At 36.8% G+C, this 23,546-nt stretch overlaps 5 protein-coding genes across 6 annotated transcripts in view; 4 read left to right on the plus strand and 1 right to left on the minus strand.

Moving 5' to 3' along the window:
• Nucleotides 1-1,126, plus strand: part of LOC111465898 (G2/mitotic-specific cyclin S13-7-like) — a 12,265-nt gene extending 11,139 nt beyond the window's left edge. The window contains exon 9 of the mRNA XM_023110352.1: nucleotides 958-1,126. Within this exon, the coding sequence (XP_022966120.1) occupies nucleotides 958-978 (21 nt within the window). The 3' untranslated portion in view covers nucleotides 979-1,126. The remainder of the gene's footprint in view (nucleotides 1-957) is intronic.
• On the plus strand, nucleotides 16-1,177 carry LOC111465902 (G2/mitotic-specific cyclin S13-7-like). The gene is made up of 4 exons (XM_023110358.1): nucleotides 16-210; nucleotides 293-454; nucleotides 548-729; nucleotides 825-1,177. Exons 1-4 carry the CDS (start codon nucleotides 16-18, stop codon nucleotides 976-978), a joined length of 693 nt encoding a protein of 230 aa, XP_022966126.1. The 3' UTR covers nucleotides 979-1,177.
• Nucleotides 1,178-9,725: 8,548 nt separating this feature from the next.
• LOC111465899 (G2/mitotic-specific cyclin S13-7-like) lies at nucleotides 9,726-12,115 on the plus strand. Its single transcript, XM_023110353.1, has 8 exons — nucleotides 9,726-9,834; nucleotides 10,093-10,292; nucleotides 10,377-10,634; nucleotides 10,707-10,832; nucleotides 10,917-11,165; nucleotides 11,248-11,409; nucleotides 11,503-11,684; nucleotides 11,780-12,115. Exons 1-8 carry the CDS (start codon nucleotides 9,798-9,800, stop codon nucleotides 11,931-11,933), a joined length of 1,368 nt encoding a protein of 455 aa, XP_022966121.1. The 5' UTR covers nucleotides 9,726-9,797; the 3' UTR covers nucleotides 11,934-12,115.
• Nucleotides 12,116-15,272: 3,157 nt separating this feature from the next.
• LOC111465901 (transcription factor MYBC1-like) lies at nucleotides 15,273-17,049 on the plus strand. The gene has a single exon (XM_023110357.1). It carries the CDS (start codon nucleotides 15,726-15,728, stop codon nucleotides 16,623-16,625), a length of 900 nt encoding a protein of 299 aa, XP_022966125.1. The 5' UTR covers nucleotides 15,273-15,725; the 3' UTR covers nucleotides 16,626-17,049.
• A 3,253-nt stretch (nucleotides 17,050-20,302) lies between these two features.
• LOC111465900 lies at nucleotides 20,303-22,919 on the minus strand. Of its 2 annotated transcripts, none has more exons than XM_023110354.1 (4): nucleotides 22,618-22,919; nucleotides 21,758-22,364; nucleotides 21,341-21,572; nucleotides 20,303-20,463 (listed from the first exon to the last, which is right to left on the minus strand). In XM_023110354.1, the coding sequence occupies exons 1-4, from the start codon at nucleotides 22,718-22,720 to the stop codon at nucleotides 20,413-20,415; spliced, it is 993 nt and encodes a 330-aa protein (XP_022966122.1). In that variant the 5' UTR covers nucleotides 22,721-22,919; the 3' UTR covers nucleotides 20,303-20,412. The 2 variants fall into 2 exon arrangements, with proteins under 2 accessions (XP_022966122.1, XP_022966123.1); XM_023110355.1 differs by having other exon boundaries at nucleotides 21,758-22,381; nucleotides 22,618-22,726.
• Nucleotides 22,920-23,546: the final 627 nt, after the last annotated feature.

A 23,546-nucleotide genomic window follows, 5' to 3' on the forward strand; every position in this document is an offset into this window, starting at 1 on the left:
GAGATAAACACTTCAATGAGAGCAATATTGGTGGATTGGTTAGTTGATGTCCACAACAAGTTCGAGCTTTCCCCTGAAACATTCTACCTCATCATCAACATAATTGATCGCTTCCTTGCGAGGAAGGCAGTTCCAAGAAGGGAATTGCAGTTGTTGGGTATTGGGGCAATGCTCATAGCCTCCAAATACGAGGAGATCTGGGCACCAGAGGTATGCGTAAAATTCGACATTTGTTAGGAGCAATAACTACTAGAGGTGGGTGTCCTAACATAACATGGCATCTTTTTTGCAGGTAAATGACTTCGTGTGCCTTTCCGATAGAGCGTACACGAATGAACAGATACTAATGATGGAGAAAAGGATACTTGGGAAGCTTGAATGGACCATGACTTTGCCTACTCCCTATGTTTTCCTCGCTCGATTCATCAAGGCGTCGAAGGACTCCGATCACGAGGTGCGTAACAATGAATGAATGAATGAATGCTTGATCCCTTCCTTGTTTTACAAATATAAAACTGAGTATATATGAACATGAAACTTGGTGCAGATGGAAAATCTGGTATATTTTCTGGCAGAACTTGGTATAATGCATTACAACACCTCAATAATGTACAGCCCATCAATGATTGCCGCCTCGGCAGTCTACGCCGCTCGATGCACGCTGAAGAAAGCCCCTGGTTGGGACGAGACCCTCAAACTGCACACTGGCTTCACAGAGCCTCAACTAATGTACGTGAATTGAAAAGATTGTATGTGTTTGTTGTGTGATTGATTATAAGGCGTCAACTAATTGTGCTATTGTTGTTGTTATATGTGAACCACAGTGATTGTGCAAAGCATTTGGTGGGATTCCATGGAGCAGCAAGCAAGAACAAGCTTCAAGTAATATACAGAAAGTACTCCAGCTCCGAGAGGGGAGCGGTGGCGTTACTTCAGCCACCCAAAGCTCTCTTGGTGGTGCCTCCTAATGGTCATTGATGAAACATTTGGTTGAAAAAGGTTCATTTTTTGATATTTTTTTCAGGGGGGTTTGCTTTTTCTTTACTAATATCCAAAATCAGTCGAAAGCGGGGGATAGATTACTGACCAAACTCAACCCATTCCAAAGCATAACAATTCCAAATTATCTTGATTTGTCTCCGTCTATATTTGTCTTAGCAATGTATATAAAGGCAAGCATATAACAGGGGTAGTTTTTTAAATGCTAGTTACTTTTACATTATGAACAAATAAAGCAAACAAACATAAAAAATAAGTTTTCAAACTACTATAATGAGTGTAGTATATTGATGTTGAGACCTAATTTTATGTCTTGAGAGTGGTATTTCTCTGTACAAAGTCAACACACATGCGTGAGTACACTAAGAGGGCTCGTTAATAATTCGTAGGCCTGATTATGGAGTCGACACGGGAGCATACTCCCGTTATCACAATGTCAAAAACTAACCCAAAAAAAAAAGGAACACGAATAATAATCTAAATGTGCATCCATTTCATAGAATAATACATAACTTGAGAAGTAATCCATGATCACACGAGTATATCATGCATCATGTCACGGTTATGCGTGTCTAAGGCGATGCGTGTCTAAGGCGTGTTGCCCATGGCCACATGCTTGTTACATGCCAAAACCCTTGCCTTGTATTACTTTATCCGCTTTCCTTTACTGTTTTCATGATGTATAACTTCCTTCTTGTTTTTTTTCAAGTGTATGACGTTTACATAGAATCATGTCTACGCTTGGTAAACATGAAGTGCCCTAGAATGTACTATGGGGGCGGACTAGTTGTCAACTCCTCCCCAACCGTAGGCGACGTGATCCTAAGTTGGCTTACTTACTCAGTTCTAAGAGTGAGTGTAGCACAATTGTCAAATTCGCTGCCAAGAAAATGACGATGGTGACACTTTGGTATCAGAGTCTCGTTGGCTCTAAAAGTGATTCGATAAACATGGTCAAGACCAAACAGTTGAATAAGCCCCACGTTGACTAGTGGGAAGTCCCCAACCGTATTCGGTATCTAGGTGAGAAGGTGAAGAAACTCACAGAAAAGACCCTCACTGTTTTATACAACAACGGGTCGGTTAGATAAGTTGCCCATTCAAGAACTAATGTATCGAATGGACAACCTAGAAGCAAAAATCCATTAGAAACAAGTACCCTATGTCCATCATTACCGACTTGTTTGATCGACTACATGACGCAAAGTACTTCTTGAAACTCGATTTAAGATCGAGATACTATAAAGTCCGAATTGTTGAAGGAGATGAGCCTAAAACAACTTGCGTCACTAGATATGGGGCCTTCGAATTCGTAGTCATGCCCTTTGGTCTGACTATTGCTCCTGCCACATTCTATACATTGATGAACCAAGTTTTTCACGAGTACCTCGATAAACTCGTGGTATTAGACGACATAGTGGTTTACATTTCCACCATGGAGGAGCATCAATATCACTTGCGGTTAGTCTTCGAGAAGTTGATGTTAGGTTATGGAGCCTGCTTATTTATACTTTAGTCAACAGTTATACATAGTAAAGCTATATTTGGCAAATGACATCTAATAAATATGTACATTAAAACTAGAGTAGATATTTATATATAGTAGATGATTATATTAAGTAAAACTATATATATAGTAAGCTAAACCATATATCTGCTTAGGCAATCTTTGACATTGTACTTTCTATATCCTCTGTATTCTCTTTTATTGTGCATACTTGAAGTCATCAATATAAATCTTTTGGCCAGAGTTCTCCTTGCATTTTCTCTATTCTGATCTTTGTGTTTATCTAGATCGAGTGTGTGCAATGTTGTGCGATCATAACAGTTGAGAGAACATCAACTGTACGTGAAAAGGGAAAATGTGCGTTCACGCAATAATGAATCAACTTTCTCGGAAACGTAATCGAAACAAGTAGGGTGGGCATGAACGAAGAGAAAGTCAAGGCCATCAAGGACTGGAAGACCCTCTCTTCAGTGACGGAAGCGTGCTTCTTCCTTAGACTAGCGATTCGTTGAAGGACTCTTGAAGCGCGCAGGTCCCGTGACTGAACTATTAGAAAAGGAAAACAAGTGGAGTTGGACTCCACGTTGTCAAGAAGCCTTCAACAAATTGAAGTACACCATGATGGATGGGACAACTTGAAGAACGCCATGAAGCCCTTCGAAGTCGAAACAGATGCATTAGCATTTTCCTCGAGGGTGTCCTACTGCAAGATGGACACCCCATTGCATACGAAAATCGGAAGTTGAATGAGGCAGAAAGAAGATATGCAGCTTAGAGAAAGAAATACTGGCAGTAGTCAACTGTTTACAAGCTTGGATACAGTACCTCCTCAGAGCTAAGTTAATCAAGAAAGACAACAGTTCCATATGCCACTTCTTTGACTAACCCAAGTTATCGAGTCGTGAAAACCTCTAGTATCAGATGCTTAATAAGCTTTTTCTAGTTTGAGCTCCAACAATTAAAACATTTTCCAACAAACTTTGGAGGCAAATAACATAGGTCCGTTGTCTATCACAGCTCACTCGGTCATGCCATCGAGAATGGGCAGACGTGTTGTTCATAAATCGAGACATCCTAAACATCCATCCATCCGAGTTCTGCCGAGGCATTGGATCCTTCATTGTCTATGCCATATCATTTACTAATTTTGTATCAGTTGGAGGGTGTATGATCCGACTTTCGGCTCATGGTCTGAGGCACAATGTTGGCACGCTCATATTGTCCGATACTATCCTTTAAAAATTAATTTCAAAGGAAGTCGCTTGAGACACTCATTTCGCAATGTCTGCACTCACTGTGACGCATGTATGCGCCATAGGACCCAAAGGCGATGAAGAGTTGACACCATGCCAGAATTTAGGTCGCCCATGTAAGACCCAAAGGATCTAAGGAAAAAAATTAAAGGATTTAAGCAAGGAAAAGGGTCTTAAGCAAGTCATTCCTATACCCTAAGAAGTAATATTAAACATTTGCGTAGAAAATGTAAGGAACTTTTCGAATTTTTAATTCAATATCTAGAAGGAATTTCAAGATGCTCAAAAGTAAAAAGTGAATTATTTGTAGAAAACTTTTAGATCTTTCGAGAAAATAATAATAAAATATTCGAAAAATGACAAATTACCAAAAATTTTCTGAAAGTATGGATAATTACGAAAATGTCATTCAGCCTAGAATTTGAACTTCCACATTGAACTTCTGCCCAAAATCTATCCAATCTCCAAACCAAGTATTGGATCTCCTCCAAAATTAGACACAATCTAGAGCGTTCACAAATTATCACATCCAACCGTCAAAATTCAAATTGGAAGTCGGTAGCTTACTAATCTGAGAAGATTTTTTCGACGAATTATCCAAAAAAAATTAATCTTCAAATTTCAACGATTCTGAAGGTTTCAACGTCGGTGTAAGCTTCCCCTATAAAGTCTGGAGTTTGAGCAATAGTATGAACAATAATCGAGCAAGGTTGAGCTCCCAATCACAAGCAATAAGCGTTTAGATTTTGGGTCTCCTACTCTTAGATTTATTCCAAATTCGAGAGTAATTTTCCTTCAAACTTGTTCCTACATCTTCTTAACAAGATTACCCACAATTTCTATGAAGAAATTGAGCGTTGGAAGTGTCTAGAAACTATTGAATCCAATTCATCATTGAAGAGCTTCAAGGAAAACTCAAAAATTCAATCCAAGACTACACGTAAATTCGTCAAGAAAGGGCAATCTCAATCAGTTTATGCACCTCCAAGGAGTGTTTCCATAGAAGACCATGAGGAGAAATAACCTAAAAAATGTGCCCAATTGATGAGAATCTATTTTGGGTAGAATTTGGGGGTAAGTATTGAATTCCTATCTACCGTCTCTTCCCCTTCAAATTGAAAGTTTCTTTAGCTAAAGAGGATTAAGTTGAGTAACTTTGATGAAGGAATCAAGAGCTGAAACTTTGTTGAACGAGATACTCAAGAAAACAAAAATTGGTGTTTACGGGTGAGTTGCAGACCGAGAACGATTTCTTGAAATTAAGGTCCCACACTCAAAGTTGTTCCTTCAAATCAATTCATTTACCTTGAGGGAAGAATAAGGAAGAAGTTCCATAAAGAGAAAGTATGAAATCAATTCTCAGCTCTTCCTTATAACACCATCTTTAAGTTTCATGAAAAAATTGAGGAAAGAAACGTTGTAAATAGAATTTTGGAAGGTGAGTTTCAGACGGTGGCGTAAAGGACGCGCGCGTCTTCTTCTTGTCCATAGGATGAAGACGATGACGTGGCTGGTTCATGTCAAACCAAAATCCAACCTCTCAATTTTTCTTAATTTCAACCCCCTTACACACAGGTTCTCATAAAAATATTTATAGTTCCAGATAGGGGTGTACATGGTCCGGGTTGGGTCAGGTTGGAGGATTTTTTCGACCCAACCCAAAAGTTCGGGTTGGTTGGATTGGTAACCCAACCCAACCCTCTATTTTCGGGTTGGGTTCGGGTTGGGTCCGAGTTGGGTTGTCAAATTTTTTGTTTTAAGTTTTATTTATCTACCATTTATAATTATTCGGATACAATCTAAAATATATTAAAAATTCACCAACAAACACAAATCGATCTATAATTATTGACAAAAAATAATAATAATAAATTAAAAAAAACAACGAGCGAAAATTGTAACATAGTTCAACATTGTCATAAAGACAATTAAATACAAACATTTTTACAACGTTAGATCATGAAATTGAGTAAACAATAAAAATGAATACTTTAAGAGTACTGTATATAATAAAAATAAAAAAATAGAAATATTTTAATTGAAATAGGCTCACTTATACATTACCTTAAACTATTAAAAAAAAATAAAAATATATATAAATTGTGATATAATAATGTTACAATAAATAAATAATAAATATATTTTAATTTAGAATATGTTTTAAAATTATATATATATATATATATATAAAATTCTTAAACATAGATATAAATTATAATTAATAAACATTTGTATTATATGTATAAAATTTATTAATAATTATATTTTAAAAATAATATGAAATATTGAGGTATTTTTAAAATATAGGTATATAAAAGAAACTAAACAAAGAAATTAAAAATAATAAAATAAAATAAAAAAATTATACAAAAATGTATATATATAAGAAATTAAAAATAACAAAATAAAAAAATAATATAAACAAAACAAAAAAATTAAAAATAAAAACAAAAACATATATTTGGCAAGAGTCAAATTCAGGACGTGAGTACCACTCTGGCAAACCCATTAATATAGAAGTATTCTTAATATATTTTATATATTTTTATTTGGTTCGGGTCAACCCGAAGGTTTTACTCATGAACCCGAAACCGAACCGATTCAGTTCGAGTTTAGAAAAAATGAACCCAACTCTACCCGAAATGCTAATCCAATCCAACCCAACCCAACTCTTATAGTTCGGGTTGGGTTGGTCCGGGTTGTCGGGTTGTCGGGTTGAATGTACACCCCTAGTTCCAGAAACTAGACACAATAAGAAATTTGTTGAAGAAAATTTGAGGTAATTCAGATATCAGAAGCTCGAGAACAGAGCTCCCGAACGTGGACGACGAGGTAAGTAGTCACCTTGGACTTTTCTTATGAAATACTTGTAGTAATCGCTTGAATTTCAATATGAACCCTAAATAAGTATAAATTAAGAAAACATGAAAGAAAAACACCAAGAATCGAGAGTTAAGGTCCTCAATCGATCAAATTGCTCGAGATTTAAGTAACGTTAAAATAACTCACTAATGAACTCTATTGCCTATGAATTTTTAATATAGACCACATTAGGACATATTAAGAATATATATGAAATTTAGTGGTCATTAGATAAAGATAAGTATCTATGCCAAGAAACAGTGTAAAATAACCATAATATTCCTAAGGTAATCTACCTTCCAATCATGATCTAGATGACCTCCAAATAATATGAAGCTCTATAGTAGATCTTATTTTATAATTTTTTTATGATGAAGTGAAGTTTGAAAGTCAATGGGATACGTTAAGTAGCAAAACCAAGAATTAGGGGTAACATGATTAAAATGCCCTTAGAACTACTTGTGATATTACAAGGTCTAAACATGTTCCAAACGACCTACTACTTTATATAAGGCCTATTCTTAAGCACATTGAGATATGTTGAGATTTCAAGTTGATTAGAACAAGTTTGGAACCTAAACGCAGGGAGGACCTAAGAAACGCCTAAAGAAAACACCTCAAGTAACCCATACCCAAAACTCTCTGAAGAATTCATTATAATTTATGTTACAACTTATGTCTGGAAGAATTATGAACCTTAGGAACTTACAAGATTGAGAACCAAGGTCAATACCATATAAGCTCTATGACTACCAAGATAAGAATAATGCTAGGTATCACTCAAAGATAAGGGACCAAGGTCATTAGACACATAAACTAAAGAATGTTGGTAATACTCTAATCATGTCCAATGAGACTCATGACCTCCCATCACGCATTGCTTTTAGAGGCCTATATTTTTCTCTTCTAGGGGATGCCCTTCGCCATGTTTTCTCAACAGGATGTCAAGTTTGATCTTGTGTTCCCTCACTTAGACGAGATTCTCTACACCATATTATAGGTACCCTATTCACGATTTGAAGGATGTCATGTTCATGTTATACACTAATCACGTGACCATTATGGTCTTTCATGGGGAGTAATCTAGGGTTACGATAGAACAAGAAGAGAGTAAATTACCTTAGCTACAAATCAAGAACTTCCTAAGACCTCCCACAATACAACATATTCAGGACTCAAACTACGTTACTTGGAACGTATGAAGCCTTGAGCATAGGTATTCAGATTATGCTGTTTAGAACGTATAAAGTTTTGGGCATAGGTATTTAGGCTATACCACATGGCAAGCCTTAGGTGCAGGATTTCAAACTACATTGCTTGGAACGTATGAAGCCTTGAGCGTAAGTATTCAGAGTATGCCGCTTAGAACACATGAAGCCTTAGGCATAAGTATTCAGGACTATACCACAGGGAAAACCTTGGATATAGAATCAAACTACATCTCTTGGAACGTAAGAAGCCTTGGATGTAGGTTTTCAGACTGTATCGAAAGGCAAGCCCTAAGATGCAGGTTCAGACTATGTCGCTTGGATCGCATGAAGCCTTGGACACAAGTTGTCAAGTTCATGGCTAGTACCATAAATCTTAAGAGTAGTGCCTTAGAGAACGAACTAAGAACAGAACAAACACCTAGAAAATAACCAAGAACAAGACAACGATCAAGGACTAGAACATGGATCAGAATCTCTGTTTTAAGGACAAGAACCAAGAACCATAGTACTAAGGTCCTTAGAACAAACCTAGGTTTCAGAATCCAAAGACCAAGGTCCTCAAGATAGATCATGATAAGAACCTAAAAGTCAAGAACAGAACTAAAGGGCCTAAGTACATAGAACAAGAACAAGAAAAGAAAGAAGGTGGTACTCAAGCATATCAAGGACACGATTAAGAGTCCACAAGTATGCTACTTACTGAGTTTTGTACTCATTCCATGTTTTTCAGGTAAACAAGAAGCTGGTTGAGGTCAGGAGTGGACTCTGAAGTAGGTGCCATAGACAAGCCTCACCTGTCGTCCTCCACACCCTTTGTTTTAAATATTTTGTATCCGTTCCTTATTTTGTATTTTAACTCGTGTTGTGTTTTAATTACTTATGTATGAACACTATTTTGTTATAATATAAGTATAATGAATATTATGCTTTAAATTTTATTTGTTTTACTTTGCGAAAAATTTACCTATCTTTTTGGAGTCATCGAGTCACTCGTTATTCATTCAATCTTTCACGGGTAGACATCATTTTAACGAACGGTCATACGGTGTCGTGGAACGTTCGTCCAAAGTCTGATTGACACCAAACTTACTGACCATTCATATTTCGTATGAACGGATTTGAGTCTAGAACTGCATGCCTAAATTCCCTTTGAAACCCTGAATTTCGAGGTTAAGGACTAGGGCCCTACCTAACCCTTCAACAGGCCTATCTTTCTTGTCTACTCGTTGCCCTTATCTTGCTTATGCCTCATTCTAGTTTCGGTGCCACTTTGTGTGGTGTGTTCGTATCCTCCTCGATCGCATCACGACACTTGTCTATCCTAGGCCTCACATGATTGGAAGAGCGCCACTTGAGGGTTGCCGCTTTACTTGTCGTAACGTGAGAGTCACAACTACTCTCTTTATAGTAACTAATTTAATTAATTAATTAACTAATTTAATATTTATAATAAATTGTTTATAAACTATCAAAGATACAAAATGCCTAAATTTAAAATAAATTCAAACCCTAAAAACTAATTTAAATCTAACAACTAAATTTAATAATTTTTTAATTGTATAGTATGATAAAATATTTTTTATATAATTAATTAATTAATATTTATTAGAATTTACACATTTATTTAAAGGATACATGAATATATTAACGTGAAGCGGATGATTAAATTAAAGACAAAACAAAATTACATTTATATATATAATTCAGCTTTATTTTCCACTATAGGATAGTTTTTAAAGCTCCAACGGCTATCTTTCCCAACAAACCAACGCCGTCAGATCATAGAAAGATCCAACGGTCAAGATTTCAAAGTCATCTGACCGTTAGAACGTTGTCTGTAGCTTCAAAAAGCTTCTCATTGCGTCTCTTAAGCCTCCAAATGAATTCATCTTCATTCGTGAGAGAGAAGGAGAGTGAGTGAAAGCGTCATCGTTTTCAAGAATACTTTCAGAAGAAGAAGAAAAAATGGCTACAAGACCAGTAGTTCCTCAACAAATCAGAGGTACAAGAAATTTCCCATCTAGAATTTAACAATTTTCTTTTTTCTGGGTTTCTTCTGAAATTTCATTTTTTATGATTCGAACCCCAAATTGCTTCGAATACTAAGAAATCTGCCCTTTTCTTGTTCTCCCCATGTTGTTATTTGGTGTATTATGTTGATTTGTTTGTGTGTTTGCGTTTGAAAATCTGTATTCAGTGTGTTTTTCGTTTTCTTTCGGTCCCTTTTGTGTTGAATGGGGTTTATTTTGTGTGGGGGAAGGTGAAGCGGCGATTGGAGGAGGAAAGCAGGGGAAGGGCGGGGCGGCGGTGGATGCGAGGAACCGCAGAGCATTGGGTGATATTGGGAATCTGGTAACTGTTCGAGGAATTGACGCAAAGGCTAATCGCCCTATTACAAGGAGTTTCTGTGCTCAGTTGCTTGCCAATGCTCAAGCGGCTGCAAAAGCTGAAAATAATATGGTCTCCTCCTATATATAATTCATCCGATTTTGTGATAATATGGTCTCCGCAAAGGCTAATCTTTGGTTTTCTTTGGTAATGCAGAAACAAGTGCCTGTTAAAGTAGATGGGGCTGCTCCCATTCTTGATGGTGGTGTTGTGGCCGTTAAGAAACCAGGAGCTCCCAAAGCAGCAACAAAGAAGGTTGTTTCCAAACCGAAAGCGGAGGTGATCGAGATAAGCCCGGATAAGGAAGAACAAGATCGGGGCAAGGAAGTCAAATGTGGTAACAAGAAAAAGGAAGAAGGGGTCTCAAAGAAGAAGGCACAGACTCTCACCGCAGTCCTGACAGCTAGAAGCAAGGTACAATTTTTGACATTGAAAGTCGTAGTTGGTTGTGGTTCTCTTAATAATTGGATCACTTGTTTCATTTAGGCTGCTTGTGGAGTAACCAAGAAACCAAAGGAACAGATATTTGACATTGACGCAGCAGATGTTGGAAATGAGTTGGCAGAAGTGGAATATGTTGAGGACATTTATAAGTTCTATAAGGAAGTTGAGGTATGCATTATTGTATTCATTTTTGGTTCATACGAGTCGGCCCCTCCAATATAATTTCACCGATGAGTCTCTGTTTGTTTGAAGCATGAGAGTAGGCCTCATGACTATATGGACTCACAACCGGAGATAAACACTTCAATGAGAGCAATATTGGTGGATTGGTTAGTTGATGTCCACAACAAGTTCGAGCTTTCCCCTGAAACATTCTACCTCACCATCAACATAATTGATCGCTTCCTTGCGAGGAAGGCAGTTCCAAGAAGGGAATTGCAGTTGTTGGGTATTGGGGCAATGCTCATAGCCTCCAAATACGAGGAGATCTGGGCACCAGAGGTATGCGTAAAATTCGACATTTGTTAGGAGCAATAACTACTAGAGGTGGGTGTCCTAACATAACATGGCATCTTTTTTGCAGGTAAATGACTTCGTGTGCCTTTCCGATAGAGCGTACACGAATGAACAGATACTAATGATGGAGAAAAGGATACTTGGGAAGCTTGAATGGACCATGACTTTGCCTACTCCCTATGTTTTCCTCGCTCGATTCATCAAGGCGTCGAAGGACTCCGATCACGAGGTGCGTAACAATGAATGAATGAATGAATGCTTGATCCCTTCCTTGCTTTACAAATATAAAACTGAGTATATATGAACATGAAACTTGGTGCAGATGGAAAATCTGGTATATTTTCTGGCAGAACTTGGTATAATGCATTACAACACCTCAATAATGTACAGCCCATCAATGATTGCCGCCTCGGCAGTCTACGCCGCTCGATGCACGCTGAAGAAAGCCCCTGGTTGGGACGAGACCCTCAAACTGCACACTGGCTTCACAGAGCCTCAACTAATGTACGTGAATTGAAAAGATTGTGTGTGTGTTTGCTGTGTGATTGATTATAAGGCGTCAAACTAATTGTGTTGTTGTTGTTATATGTGAACCACAGTGATTGTGCAAAGCATTTGGTGGGATTCCATGGAGCAGCAAGCAAGAACAAGCTTCAAGTAATATACAGAAAATACTCCAGCTCCGAGAGGGGAGCGGTGGCGTTACTTCAGCCACCCAAAGCTCCCTTGGTGGTGCCTCCTAATGGTCATTGATGAAACATTTGGTTGAAAAGAATTGAATTTTTGTTGATTTTTGGTGGAGGCTGGCTTTTTGTTCCCTAAAAGCAGTTGAGTATGAATTTTTTTTTGTTGTTGTAATCAACAATCTTATGTCACCAAGATTATGTGTTGTTAGAAAATTGCTAACATAATATAATATCAATATCATTCTCAGTTGAATATAATATATGTGTCCTATGAGTTTTGTCTTATGGGTTCACGTTTGTAGTTTAAAATTTGTGTTGATCTGTCTCTTTTGTCTCGTGGGTAGTCTGTGACTCCAGTTTTGTGTTTAAAAGGCTTATTCCGCAAGGTATAATCTTTAACTGAGTTTTGTCTTATGTGTTCACGTTGTAGTTTAAAATGGTCACCAGAATATAGAAGTTGTTGTTGAAGGATTGGGCCGCTCAAGGCACTCTAGAGTTTGAAGAATAAGCACAAACCAAATGTGGATACAAAAATGGTGACAATGTAAGAAGTCAGGAACTACACAACTAGGCAGAGCTCACAAGAACAATAAGTTCCTTCACAAAATCTGTGAAGAATACTTCCTAGAAGAACATATCAAAATATTAGGCCTTCTTAACTCGTAAGAAATGACTCGGATCTGAGGTAAAATCGTTAAAGATTACACCTTGCGGATCTTCTCAATTCTTGACGGAAAATGAAGCTTCGATCACTCAAATCTCCTTCTTCTTTCTTAGGAGGAGTGAGCCTCAATATCGTGGCTGGGAGGATGGAAAATGAAGCTTCAGTCACTCAAATCTCCTTCTTCCTTCTTAGGAGGAGTTCTTGCCTCAATATCATGGCTAGAGGCGACGTCCGGTAACAGTTCTTTCTTCCTCCTCTCTCTAGGTTCTCTCAACTCTCTCCCTCTTTGTTTTTCCCTTTTGCCATAATCTGTCATGGTACTGAAACTCTAATAATGGGCCGAGGGGCAAAATGACCTATTTGTTTTAGGTGACTTTCGCCGTTTTTTTTAAAAAAAAATCTTTAATTGGGTGGTAGAGTGAGCAAGCATGAAGTGACTCAATCAAGTGAACTCAATGAAAAGAAAATGGCACCTCAACCACTTAAACAACTACTTAAACAGTAAAAAAAGAATCCTAAAGTTAAAGAACTCAATAAAAGTGACATAAACTTACATAAAAATTCAATAACCAAAGTAACTTTATATTTAAAATTTTAGATTGGTTAAATTATCCAGGAACATAAAATTCATATTTAACCTAACATTTTATACATAGCGATATCTATGTGGGTCTTTTCCCTCCATGGTGTCAGGTAGCATGGGTGTCTGCTAGCTTGATGTGCTAGGCCCAGAGTACATATAACAAGCCTGCCTGGTGGGTTTATGTGTGCATGTATGGGTTGTGTATAGGGGAGTACTGCACATACAACCCTACTCGAACTAAAAAGCGAAACCTAAGGTCATGTCAGGATGTTTTTATGTAAGGATAAGATCATATTGCATGTAATTATATCATACATCCAACTTTGCTTGAAACGGAAAAGAACCTAAAGTGATGTAAATGTATAAACTGTTTTGCATGTGATTATATATCTAACCTACTAAAAATTGAGAACCTATGTCATCCAAGTAAACAGGCGGATATGAGGAAAAACCTAGAATAAGAACTCAAAATTCTTACCTCTCAAGCTTTATCATTTCTTTGTGAATTTAGACCATTCAAAATTCATATTAGTTCTTCCAAAGCCACCAAGCATTTCTTGTGAAAAGATCTCTAATGAGTATTCAGATTTCGATCGGTCTTTAGAGCGAATTTCAATTTCTCTCTCTACGTCTCTCTCTCAAAAACCTTTAACTTTCATCTCCACTTTTCCTTTTCCTTCTTTCTTTCCTTTTCTTCATGATTAACATTCTCTTTGGAACGAATGTGGACCCCTAATAAAACGGGTCAAAATGACTATTTTACCCTTTAGTTGACTTTGACTTGACTTTTTTTTTTTTCCTTTGAGTTTATGAGATTTTTTAAAAAATTTTACTTTTCTACCCATTTTAAAAATTAAACTTCAAAAACTCCTAATAAAATCTTTTGGTATTTAATTTCTCACCAATACATTAAATCTAACATGTTTCAAATCATCTAATACATTATAAAACACTCACATCTGATGCATGATAAAACATAACATAACATAGCAACATCATTAGCTATTTTTCACACGGCATACCTTACAATAACAAAGTATTCGTTGCACAACTTTAAAAATATTTTAAGTTTGCATGGTAGGTTAGTCTATAAAATCTATAAGCCTAGAACTCTGGTACCAATTGTAACAATCCTACCTTTTCTTTTTAAAATAGGTCGCTATTATATGCATGTCATGACTACTAGTATGAAAAATAAACAATACTTCCTTAAAACAATACTACTATTAGTAATAACATCTTAAAAATTGCATTTTGCTTAGAAAAAAATGTTAAATGTGATTTAAGTTTTAAAAAATACTCGGTAAGTGACCTCATGGTTGAGGTTGAAAAATGAAATCACATGACTATTCACTGTGTTCTACTTTCTTTTCTTGTTAGGGTTAGATGCATAATACTTCTGCATGCACAGTTCACACATGAACCCACTAGACGAGCTTGTATACCTACCCGTAAGCCTAACTACAAGTTAGCGCACACTCATGTTACAAAAAAATCAAGAGAAAGAAAGGAGTACATATCATATCATGATGTATGCATTGATACTGTTGTAAATTGTCACAAGTTTTGATTTGATTTGGTTATTTGGATTAGATTTGATTTGGTTATTTGAATTAGATTTAGTCATACCAGGGTTTAGTTATATATCGGAATTTGATATCGGGATTTGGGAGAATTTTGAGGGTCACATTGTATTTCTTAAGTGACATATTGATGAGAGTCTATATAGTGTGATAGTGAGGTACTCACTCGTAACACTTTGTTTATTAGTGATGGGTTGCTACCTGTGGATGTAGGGAAACTTCTTCTCTCCGAACCACGTAAATATCTTGGTGTCTCTTTGTGTAATTCCGTTCATTGGTGTTGTGAGTACATTTGTTTTTTCGGCGCACCACGTATATATAATTATTAATTACTAAGAGATTAAATTGATATTTAGTTTTTTTTTTTTTTTTTTTTTTCAAATGGAGCGTGTGTGACACGCACTAGAGAATTGATGATGGGGAACAAAATCTTATCGATCTTTACAACACTCACTTTCAGGTATTATTAATGAGACCCATAAATCCTGGAAAATAATTCTCTTCACAAAATAAAATATAACAAAATTAAATTAAATTAAATTAAAAAAAAAATCATAAGAAACAAACAAACAAACAAGTAGGAGAAAAAAGGACGAGGGCCAAGAGAGCATCAGCAACAGTACCTCCACGCCTCCCCCGGTCCATAGTGAGAGAAAAACTATGAGAATGAGAGAGAGAGCGAAAATTAAAGCTACAAGAAAACAAGATCCACCTCGAACCTCTCTTCGTCTTCAACCTTTTTGGCCACCCCCTTCATAATCATCGCCTCTTCTTCATCCCTTTCATCTTAATCTTCATAATCATCCTTCCCCATCTCCCCTTTTTCTCTGTTTTTCTCTGTTTCTATCTGTTCTTCCGATTCGGGTGATTTTTGTTTCTGGGTTTTGTTTATTTTGGTTGATTACTGTTGCTAATCCAGTTAATTGACTTGGGTTCTCTTTGGTTTCTTCAATTTTTGCTGTTTTTTCGTGGTGTTCTTGAAGAGGGTCTTTGAACTGTGAACTGGGTCGGGCCTAGATTTGGGGAAGAATGAGGGAAGAACATTCGAATTGGTTCTCGAGATGGGAAGAGGAGCTTCCATCTCCAGATGAACTCATGCCTCTTTCTCAAACCCTAATAACCCCCGATCTAGCTTTAGCTTTCGATATTCAAAATCCCACCAATTGCAGTCCGCCGTTGCCTTGCCCATCTCCGCCGCTTTCGAATCCCCTACCCGGCTCCGGCAACGGAATTCCGCTGCCCAACTCGGGGGATTTCGGCGATTCCGCCGATTTAGGCTCCGGCGCCGGCAGCGACGAACCAGCCCGGACCCTCAAGCGGCCACGCCTAGTCTGGACTCCACAGCTCCACAAGCGATTCGTTGACGCTGTTGCCCATTTGGGGATAAAAAATGCTGTCCCTAAGACCATAATGCAGCTCATGAGTGTTGATGGCTTAACCAGAGAGAACGTAGCTAGCCATTTGCAGAAGTACCGCCTCTATCTCAAGCGTATGCAGGGTTTATCCAGTGGTGGCGGCGGCGGCGCCGCAGCTGGCTTGGTTGCTTCCTCTGATCCCGCCACCGACCATTTGTTCGCTAGCTCCCCTGTTCCACCCCATTTGCTTCACTCTGCTCGTGCTAGTTCAGACCACTTCATGCCCTTTGTTCCCATGGCCACTCTGCAGCAACACCACCACCACCTGCAGCAGATGGCCGCAGCATCTGCCGTCGCCCACCCTCAGCTCCAGCCCCCCTATCACCGTGGGCAGTTTGGGTCACCATCAAACGGCCAATTTGAGCATCCATTTTTAGGTAGACAGTCCCAACCTATCCATAGAATGGGGGCACCAGTGCATAATTCACTTCCTAATTACATTGAGGATTTGGAATCAGGCAATGCCAGTGGTGGAAGAAAAGTCCTCACCTTATTTCCTACTGGGGATGATTGAGCTTTTTGTTCTTCCTGTTCTGTTCTAATTCTTGTGGAAATTGGTTTAAATGTTATGGGTTTGATCTGAAACTCCGGATAATGTTATGTTAGTTCTTGTTTCTATATATTTCTTTCTAATGTCCTTATCTGTTTAGTTGGTTTGGCTGTCATTATAATATGAAACGCATGACCAAATCCAGAAGTTCAAATAGGTAGAGTGGCCCATCCCTATAATGGTGGTAAATAGAGGGACATAGGGAGTTCATCTTGTGTCTGTCAAGTACATGAGACTTCTGTTCTATCATATCCGATAATCATCGCTCGAACCATTCATAATGCCCTTAGATTTTTCTGTTTGCAGTTGTTCTGATGTCAAGCTCAGGTTCATAATCCAAGAACCTGCTGCTTCTTGTGTAATCAGGTTGGAACCAGCCGAGTCTTATTTTTTGAAGCTCGAGGGACGACGGGTAATGATGCGGGCATGTGATACATCCTTAGCTCCGTTTTGTGCGGAGATAGTATCCCTCACTTGTATCCCTCACTTGTATATTATAAAAGTGGAAAGAACTCATAATATGTGAATATCTTTTAACAATTCTGAGTTGATTAGAATGTTGGTGTATTCTTAGTAAACTTTGCTGCTATTTGTTTACAATTAGATATCCATTTGAAGTAATTCATTGTTGGGTAAAGTTGAAGCGTTTTTTGCTTGAAGATATCAGATTAAAGAACAGCGAAAATGCTCTTTTTACTATACTTTTTAAGGCTTTTTATAGCCTCAAAATGAAAACTCTTAACTTTTCATCGGTTATTTTAAGAGTTCTACTCTTTTATGACCATAATTAGCCACAGTATAAATGTAATCTTAAAATACATTAAACAAACACCATATTATTATCCACTCAAAGTTTGTAACCATTCAATAAAAAATAAAAGCTTGGTTCTTTTTAAATATGATATGAATTCGAACACCTTAGGATAGTTTAAACAACATTTTCTTCACATATTCCTTCAAGTTAATCTTACATGATTCATCTTAGTTCATATCACCAACTTCTTACATGCTCGATCATTTAAAAGTCATCATCTTTTATTTTTCTCATCATTTTTTCACTTAAGGAACAATTAGAACAGTTTCTGAGAGAGCTAAAATGTCATATTTCGAGTAAAATAACTTTATTTTGATTAATATTATAATTAAAAGTGGTTTTAAAGGATAATTTTTCACTCACCTTTTAAATTGGATAAGAATCTGATTGGCTTTCCCTCATTCTCTTTTAATGGCACATCAAATTCAATATCTTTTTAATGGTTTTATTCCTTTTATTCTTTTTATCTTGTTTGGTGATGAACTAGTTCTCTCTTTTTTGGTTGTGAAAGATTCTATTTCTAGATTCTATGCCTAACCCATCTTTTTAGTTTCGAGTCGAATTAGTGGTTTAGGTTCGTCTAAGTACTAATCTTTATTAAAATGTTTTAATCGAATTTTTAAAATTTTGAACTTCGCGTTCTAATAGGTTCTTAGTGTTTAAAATTGTTAGTCAAATGTGTGGCGTGATTTGATGTAACGTACTTATAAACCGTGACTTTGACGCAATGTAAAAATGAAATGCACGCAAGACATTTTTTTTAATAAAAATTATAATTATAAATGTTGTTTCTATTTATGAGTTTCTTTGTCTTTGTTATCTACTTTGTAACGACATACCTTTCAAATCAACGAAAGAGATGTTACTTATAAATAAATATAAAAGGAGCGGATTTGAAAACCAAATTCAAAATGAAAAATTTTAAATAAGTTTAGAGTTCCCATAAAACAAACATATTATATTTAAAACTTGGTAAATTCACATAAAAACATGTTTGAGTAATAGAAAGTAGGTTTAGTTTCTAAACTTGTGATTCCGATCAAAATAGCTTAATCAAGACTACTCGAATGACTCTAGCATGCAAATTATCTAACGCAAAAATGCAAGAAAACAAGTTCATGGCTTAAGCATACTATGCAATTTCATTTTAATATCCAAAGTTTTAATGCTAAAGAAATAACATGAACACGGTTTATAACCTTAAAAATAAACCATAAATTAACCCAAAGTCAACTAAAAGACGGTAACTATCATGCCTATCAATGCTATAATGATCACTAGCTAATTGTAACTTAAAATTTTAAGTAAAGGATCACCTACTAAAAGTTTATATTAATAACTTCAGGAACGTATAATAAGAGAGAATATTGATAATGCATAAATCCATATATATGATTTTAATTTACTATCACCAAATTTTTACTATAAAGATTCCTTTACTATATATAACCATTTTCCAAGTTATAAACGGTCAGTAGACTTGTAGTCCAACAATTCTACCCTTCGAGACATCCAGGCAACAAAAAAATTTCATTCTCAAACGACTATCATTTTTACTGCACCATAAGAATTGAGGCTTTGCACCACCTCAATGTTTCAGCATCAACATGTTTATTGGATTTTTTGCACCATCTATCTTCTCCAAACACATCACCATCTTTCACCGACCTACGAGTGAAATGGTATTGCCTTCTGTGTTTTGTCTTTGTATGATAGACTGTGTTCTTTTCCAACTGTATGCACTCTGACTATCTGTATAAAGAATCTTCTTGTGCTGCTACTTACCCAATTCTTCTAAATATTTTGTTATCCATATCATCTCCTTTCTAGCTTAAGCTATTGCCACGTACTCAACCTCAATAGATGAAAGAGCAATGCATTTTTGAAAACTAGACATCCTATCATCCATGGCTTGCTCCCACTCGGTTGTACCCTCCAACTGTAGGGCCTTATCAAAGAACTCTGGTTCTCCTTCATTAGTTAAAAAAAAATAGTGTAATGAAGCTACATAGTTATCGGGTACTCTTACAGCTTTGGATGATTTTTTCAACAACTGTTTAGGTGTCACTTGTTCCACTTCTGGTTCATTAGCAACCGTCTTAGAAGTTTCTTGAGCATCTGATACAACATCACTAAGTGAATTTTTCTGCAACTCGTACAAGACATTTTAATCAAAGGTCACATCACAATGTCTTAAGATTTTTCTATTCTTATCATCCCAAAACCTGTACTCGAACATGTCAAAGTCATAGCCTATGAAGTAACACTTCACAGCCTTAGCATTAAGCTTGTCTCTCTTCTCTGAATCAACGTGAAAAATACATGTACAACCGAAAGTTCTCAAGTGAGAGTGCTTGAGTTCTATTCATGTCCATACTTCTTCTGAAAATTTGAACTCAAAGAGTACTGACGACCCTCTATTGATCAAATTTGTTGCTATGTTCACAGAATCAACACATTATTTTTAGTGGTTCAAAATGAATCCTCATGCTCTTTGCCAGCTCATTCAACGTTCTATTCATTCTTTCAGTAGCACTATTTTGTCTTGAGATGAAAACCTTGATAAGGGCGGATGGGTATTTATAGTAGAGGCTAGACCATTTATTTCTCAAATACCTAAATCTTTTGGATGCAGTTTATTTATTATCAATTTGTATGATAAATTAAAATTGAGGAAAAAATATCCAAAATTTCTCATACACTTTGGAATCGTATTTTTCGTAATAATATCTTTAAACTAAAAAAAATAATTCGCTCATTTTTAAATAATAATTTTCCAATAATCATTCATCAAGAAAGACACTGAATCATGAACATTAAAAAGAATGGTAAGTATAAATAAAAGGTTTTAATTTAAAATAATGGATTATAATTGGAGGTTCGGAAGCAACATAGTGAGTATATATAATATGATTAGCTAAGTAAAATCAGTTTTAATCAATGGTATTGCACATAGTCTGACCTCAAAGCCTGTTGGTACAATGGAGCCTGCAATAACACCAGAAGTAAATCAACCCAAAGTAATTTCACAAATGGACGGAAAACTAAAATCAAATGAGGTTTCGGGTTTCGGGTTTGTATAAGCTCAATTCACACGATATTTCTCGACTAAAGATATAGAACAAGTATTCATATAGAAGGTGATAACCCTAATGAATCGACCCTAGAAGAAGGAGTGTAGAACACGTATTCGAGTAGAAGGTAATGATTCTAATGAATCGACCTTAGAACAGAGAGAATAAAACAAGTTAATCAACTGACCCTGAAATAGAGAGAGCGGTTCTAAGAACAAATATCAACCAAAACACTATTTTGTTGTTCTAATGGGCTTTCTTATTCAAGTGTGTTAGGAGAGTCAAACATGAGCAAATGAGGGAGTTTTGATGACAAATAAGTAGCTTCAAGACTTCAAGACATTGTCGTATCAATTCAAAGAGACGCCCCATGCCCGATACTTCGTTTCAACTGAATTAGCACGTTTGACGTCGGGGGGCAGAAAAAAATGGTTGAACATCTATTTTTCCATTGCTGTCATAGAAGCATTGGTGAGAAGGAATAATTTCAAGTCCTACTTCTATCTTTTTGGTTAAAAAAGCAAAGGAGACACCATTCTAACAGTTCTATAGCCATATTCGAAGCACGAAGGGAAAGATCTTGAGGTAAATGTACTCAGAGAAGTTCTATCGAGTACAAGAATCGAGTGAAGCTCCAGAACATTCTTCTAAGGAAAGGTAAAGAATCGGGTGGAGGTCGAAGTGATCGACTTAGTTGAAGTTCACACGTCCTTTGTATAATCCTTTTGCTAGCTACTCTATTTTTTATTAGATAAAGCAGAACTTGTATAGTGTAAAGATCGTATGCGTACCCGGAAAGTAGGATGAGCGTGCAGCATCCCTGCATATGGCCAAGGCACATTGGCCATGGTTCTAGATATCTGATTCAATCCTGCAGTCTTGATAGGTGAAGGAGAAACATAGCCCAACAAAACCTCGTTCGGAGGTACATGGTAACCAGTAAATGAAGGCGGGATGCTTTGCACGGTAAAAGGAGCAAAATTCATGATCGGAGTCGGATTAATTGGAAGACTCCTAATATACCTACAAACGAAGGAATAGGTTCTGATTAGTATGCATTTAAACACTCGAGCATTCAGATAATACTACAAAAAACGGATATAATACACTCCATAAGAATGGCACGATGGCACGATGGCCTAGCTGCATATGCGTACATCATCGAAAAACATCTCGAATTCCACATACAAAGTCCAAGTTTGCCTTACCTTCCATAGCTCCGATCATAATCCGGGTCACTAAGATCCTTTTCCCTATCTCTTAAAATGGCAACCCGAGAAGTAGCCCCACTCCCAGCATCTTTGATACTCGTATACTTCTCAACTTCATTCACTCTACACCCTTCTCCTCCATCTCCATTTGCCAATATATCTTTCTCCTCAGGGAAGGCATTGAACAATACAGTACTCCCATGTCTGCTGAATATTCGAGCACGAGCCTTATCATACTCTTCCATCCTCTGCTCCACAGTCCTACCAAGACATTGCCTGGCCATACCATTGCCAGCATCATCAGACAACTTATTCAACCTCGGTCTAATCGCAATCTTAACACACCCAGGCTCATCATCAACAGACTGTCTTGCAGGTATTTGAGATAAGCAGATAGGCGGGAATCTAGCTTCACCAGTATTCCTCACCAAAATTCTCCCTTGTCCATCAATGCCATTATCCTGAACCATAGTTTGCAGGCCGTAATGTTGAGCAACACGATGAGCTGCGAGCCGAAGATACGACGTAGGGAAGTGTTGGAACTCAAACACTTGCTGTTCTTGATTTTCCAAAAACCTCTGGATATCGAGTTCCATTCGCAGAACTATGGTGACAATTAAACTACAATGAGCAGAGAAAATCTAACAAAAGCATAACTCAACAAACAAAAACTAAGTAAATGGCCATAAGATCTAAGAGTACTAAGCATAGGGCATCAAAATTGGGGCAAAAACTTAAACCCTTTGTTCAGAGGAAGAACAATAAGGGATTAAACCTAAAACATGTGATATGAACAGAAACAGAGAAGAATCTATAATCGAATGTGAATCAAAGTAAAGAGAAGAGAAAATACTGACTGGTTAGACGGTGTCGAGGGTTCTGAAGTGCCTCGACCAAAAAGGGGTCAACCATGGAGAGTTTCTCTTTGAGGGAATCTGGAAGGCCATCAATGGAATCCATCGTTTTCTCTCTCTGAAGACTTTCTCTCACTACTGTAATCAGAGACTTGAAGCTTCTTCTTCTTCTTCTTCTTCTTCTTCTTCTTCTTCGAGACAGACAGTGAGAGAAATCTCTAGAGAGAGAGAGAGAGGGGTCTGGATGGATCTTATCCCTACAGAAGAACGAAAGGGCTCAACGGCGGAAGGGAAATTGAAATTGAAGAAGGGTTGTTGAATTTATAGCAAAAGAAATCGAAATTTTTACTTTCCATATCTGAATTACACAAAATTACCCAAAACAACACAGACCCATTTAATTTCTCCCTCCGGTTTGGGGGTCTGCTTTCATCCTGAGTCAGCCATTGCTTGGGTTGACTTTAGAGACAAATTTATCAATTAGGTTGACTTCAAATAGTCCAACTTAGATCTTCATTCATACATTTAACCATTCAAAATTAATAGTTTTATTGGGTTGATGCAAGAATCTAGTTTAAAGGCTAATTGGACATGCAAGAAAGAGCTTGCATCATTGTGGTAAGTCAATACTTAAGATCGTTGTACCCTCAAAGAGTGGTTGGCATTCCTCGCCGACTCGGTCTTAGAGTTCAGCCAAGACTTGTACATGTGCCCCAAGCCCATGAGCAATGGATCACTCTTGTAACACGATTCTTCTGTGTTGTTTTTTCTCTAAAATTTAAGAGTAATATTTATTTATTCATCATGATAATATTTTAATTAAATTATTTAAATTGATGTAAAGTTTGCAAACATTATCAAGTTAAGAAGAACGTTCCAGAACTCAATGTTTTTTTTTTTTTTTTTTTTTTTTTTTTTTTTTTTTTTTTTTT

The sequence above is a fragment of the Cucurbita maxima genome, unplaced genomic scaffold (assembly GCF_002738345.1).
Source record: "Cucurbita maxima cultivar Rimu unplaced genomic scaffold, Cmax_1.0 Cma_Scf00030, whole genome shotgun sequence".
NCBI classification, from domain to species: domain Eukaryota; kingdom Viridiplantae; phylum Streptophyta; class Magnoliopsida; order Cucurbitales; family Cucurbitaceae; genus Cucurbita; species Cucurbita maxima.

Coding starts and splice junctions, on each gene's coding strand:
- LOC111465900 (XM_023110354.1), bottom strand. CDS start 22,720: ATGGATTCCATTGATGGCCTTCCAGATTCCCTCAAAGAGAAACTCTCC. Junction 21,573..21,757: donor TATGATCGGAGCTATGGAAG/GTAAGGCAAACT, acceptor CTTCGTTTGTAG/GTATATTAGGAGTCTTCCAA. Junction 20,464..21,340: donor ACGCTCATCCTACTTTCCGG/GTACGCATACGA, acceptor GTGTTATTGCAG/GCTCCATTGTACCAACAGGC.
- LOC111465902 (XM_023110358.1), top strand. CDS start 16: ATGAGAGCAATATTGGTGGATTGGTTAGTTGATGTCCACAACAAGTTC. Junction 211..292: donor AGGAGATCTGGGCACCAGAG/GTATGCGTAAAA, acceptor TCTTTTTTGCAG/GTAAATGACTTCGTGTGCCT. Junction 730..824: donor TTCACAGAGCCTCAACTAAT/GTACGTGAATTG, acceptor TGTGAACCACAG/TGATTGTGCAAAGCATTTGG.
- LOC111465901 (XM_023110357.1), top strand. CDS start 15,726: ATGAGGGAAGAACATTCGAATTGGTTCTCGAGATGGGAAGAGGAGCTT.
- LOC111465899 (XM_023110353.1), top strand. CDS start 9,798: ATGGCTACAAGACCAGTAGTTCCTCAACAAATCAGAG. Junction 9,835..10,092: donor AGTTCCTCAACAAATCAGAG/GTACAAGAAATT, acceptor GTGTGGGGGAAG/GTGAAGCGGCGATTGGAGGA. Junction 10,635..10,706: donor TCCTGACAGCTAGAAGCAAG/GTACAATTTTTG, acceptor TGTTTCATTTAG/GCTGCTTGTGGAGTAACCAA.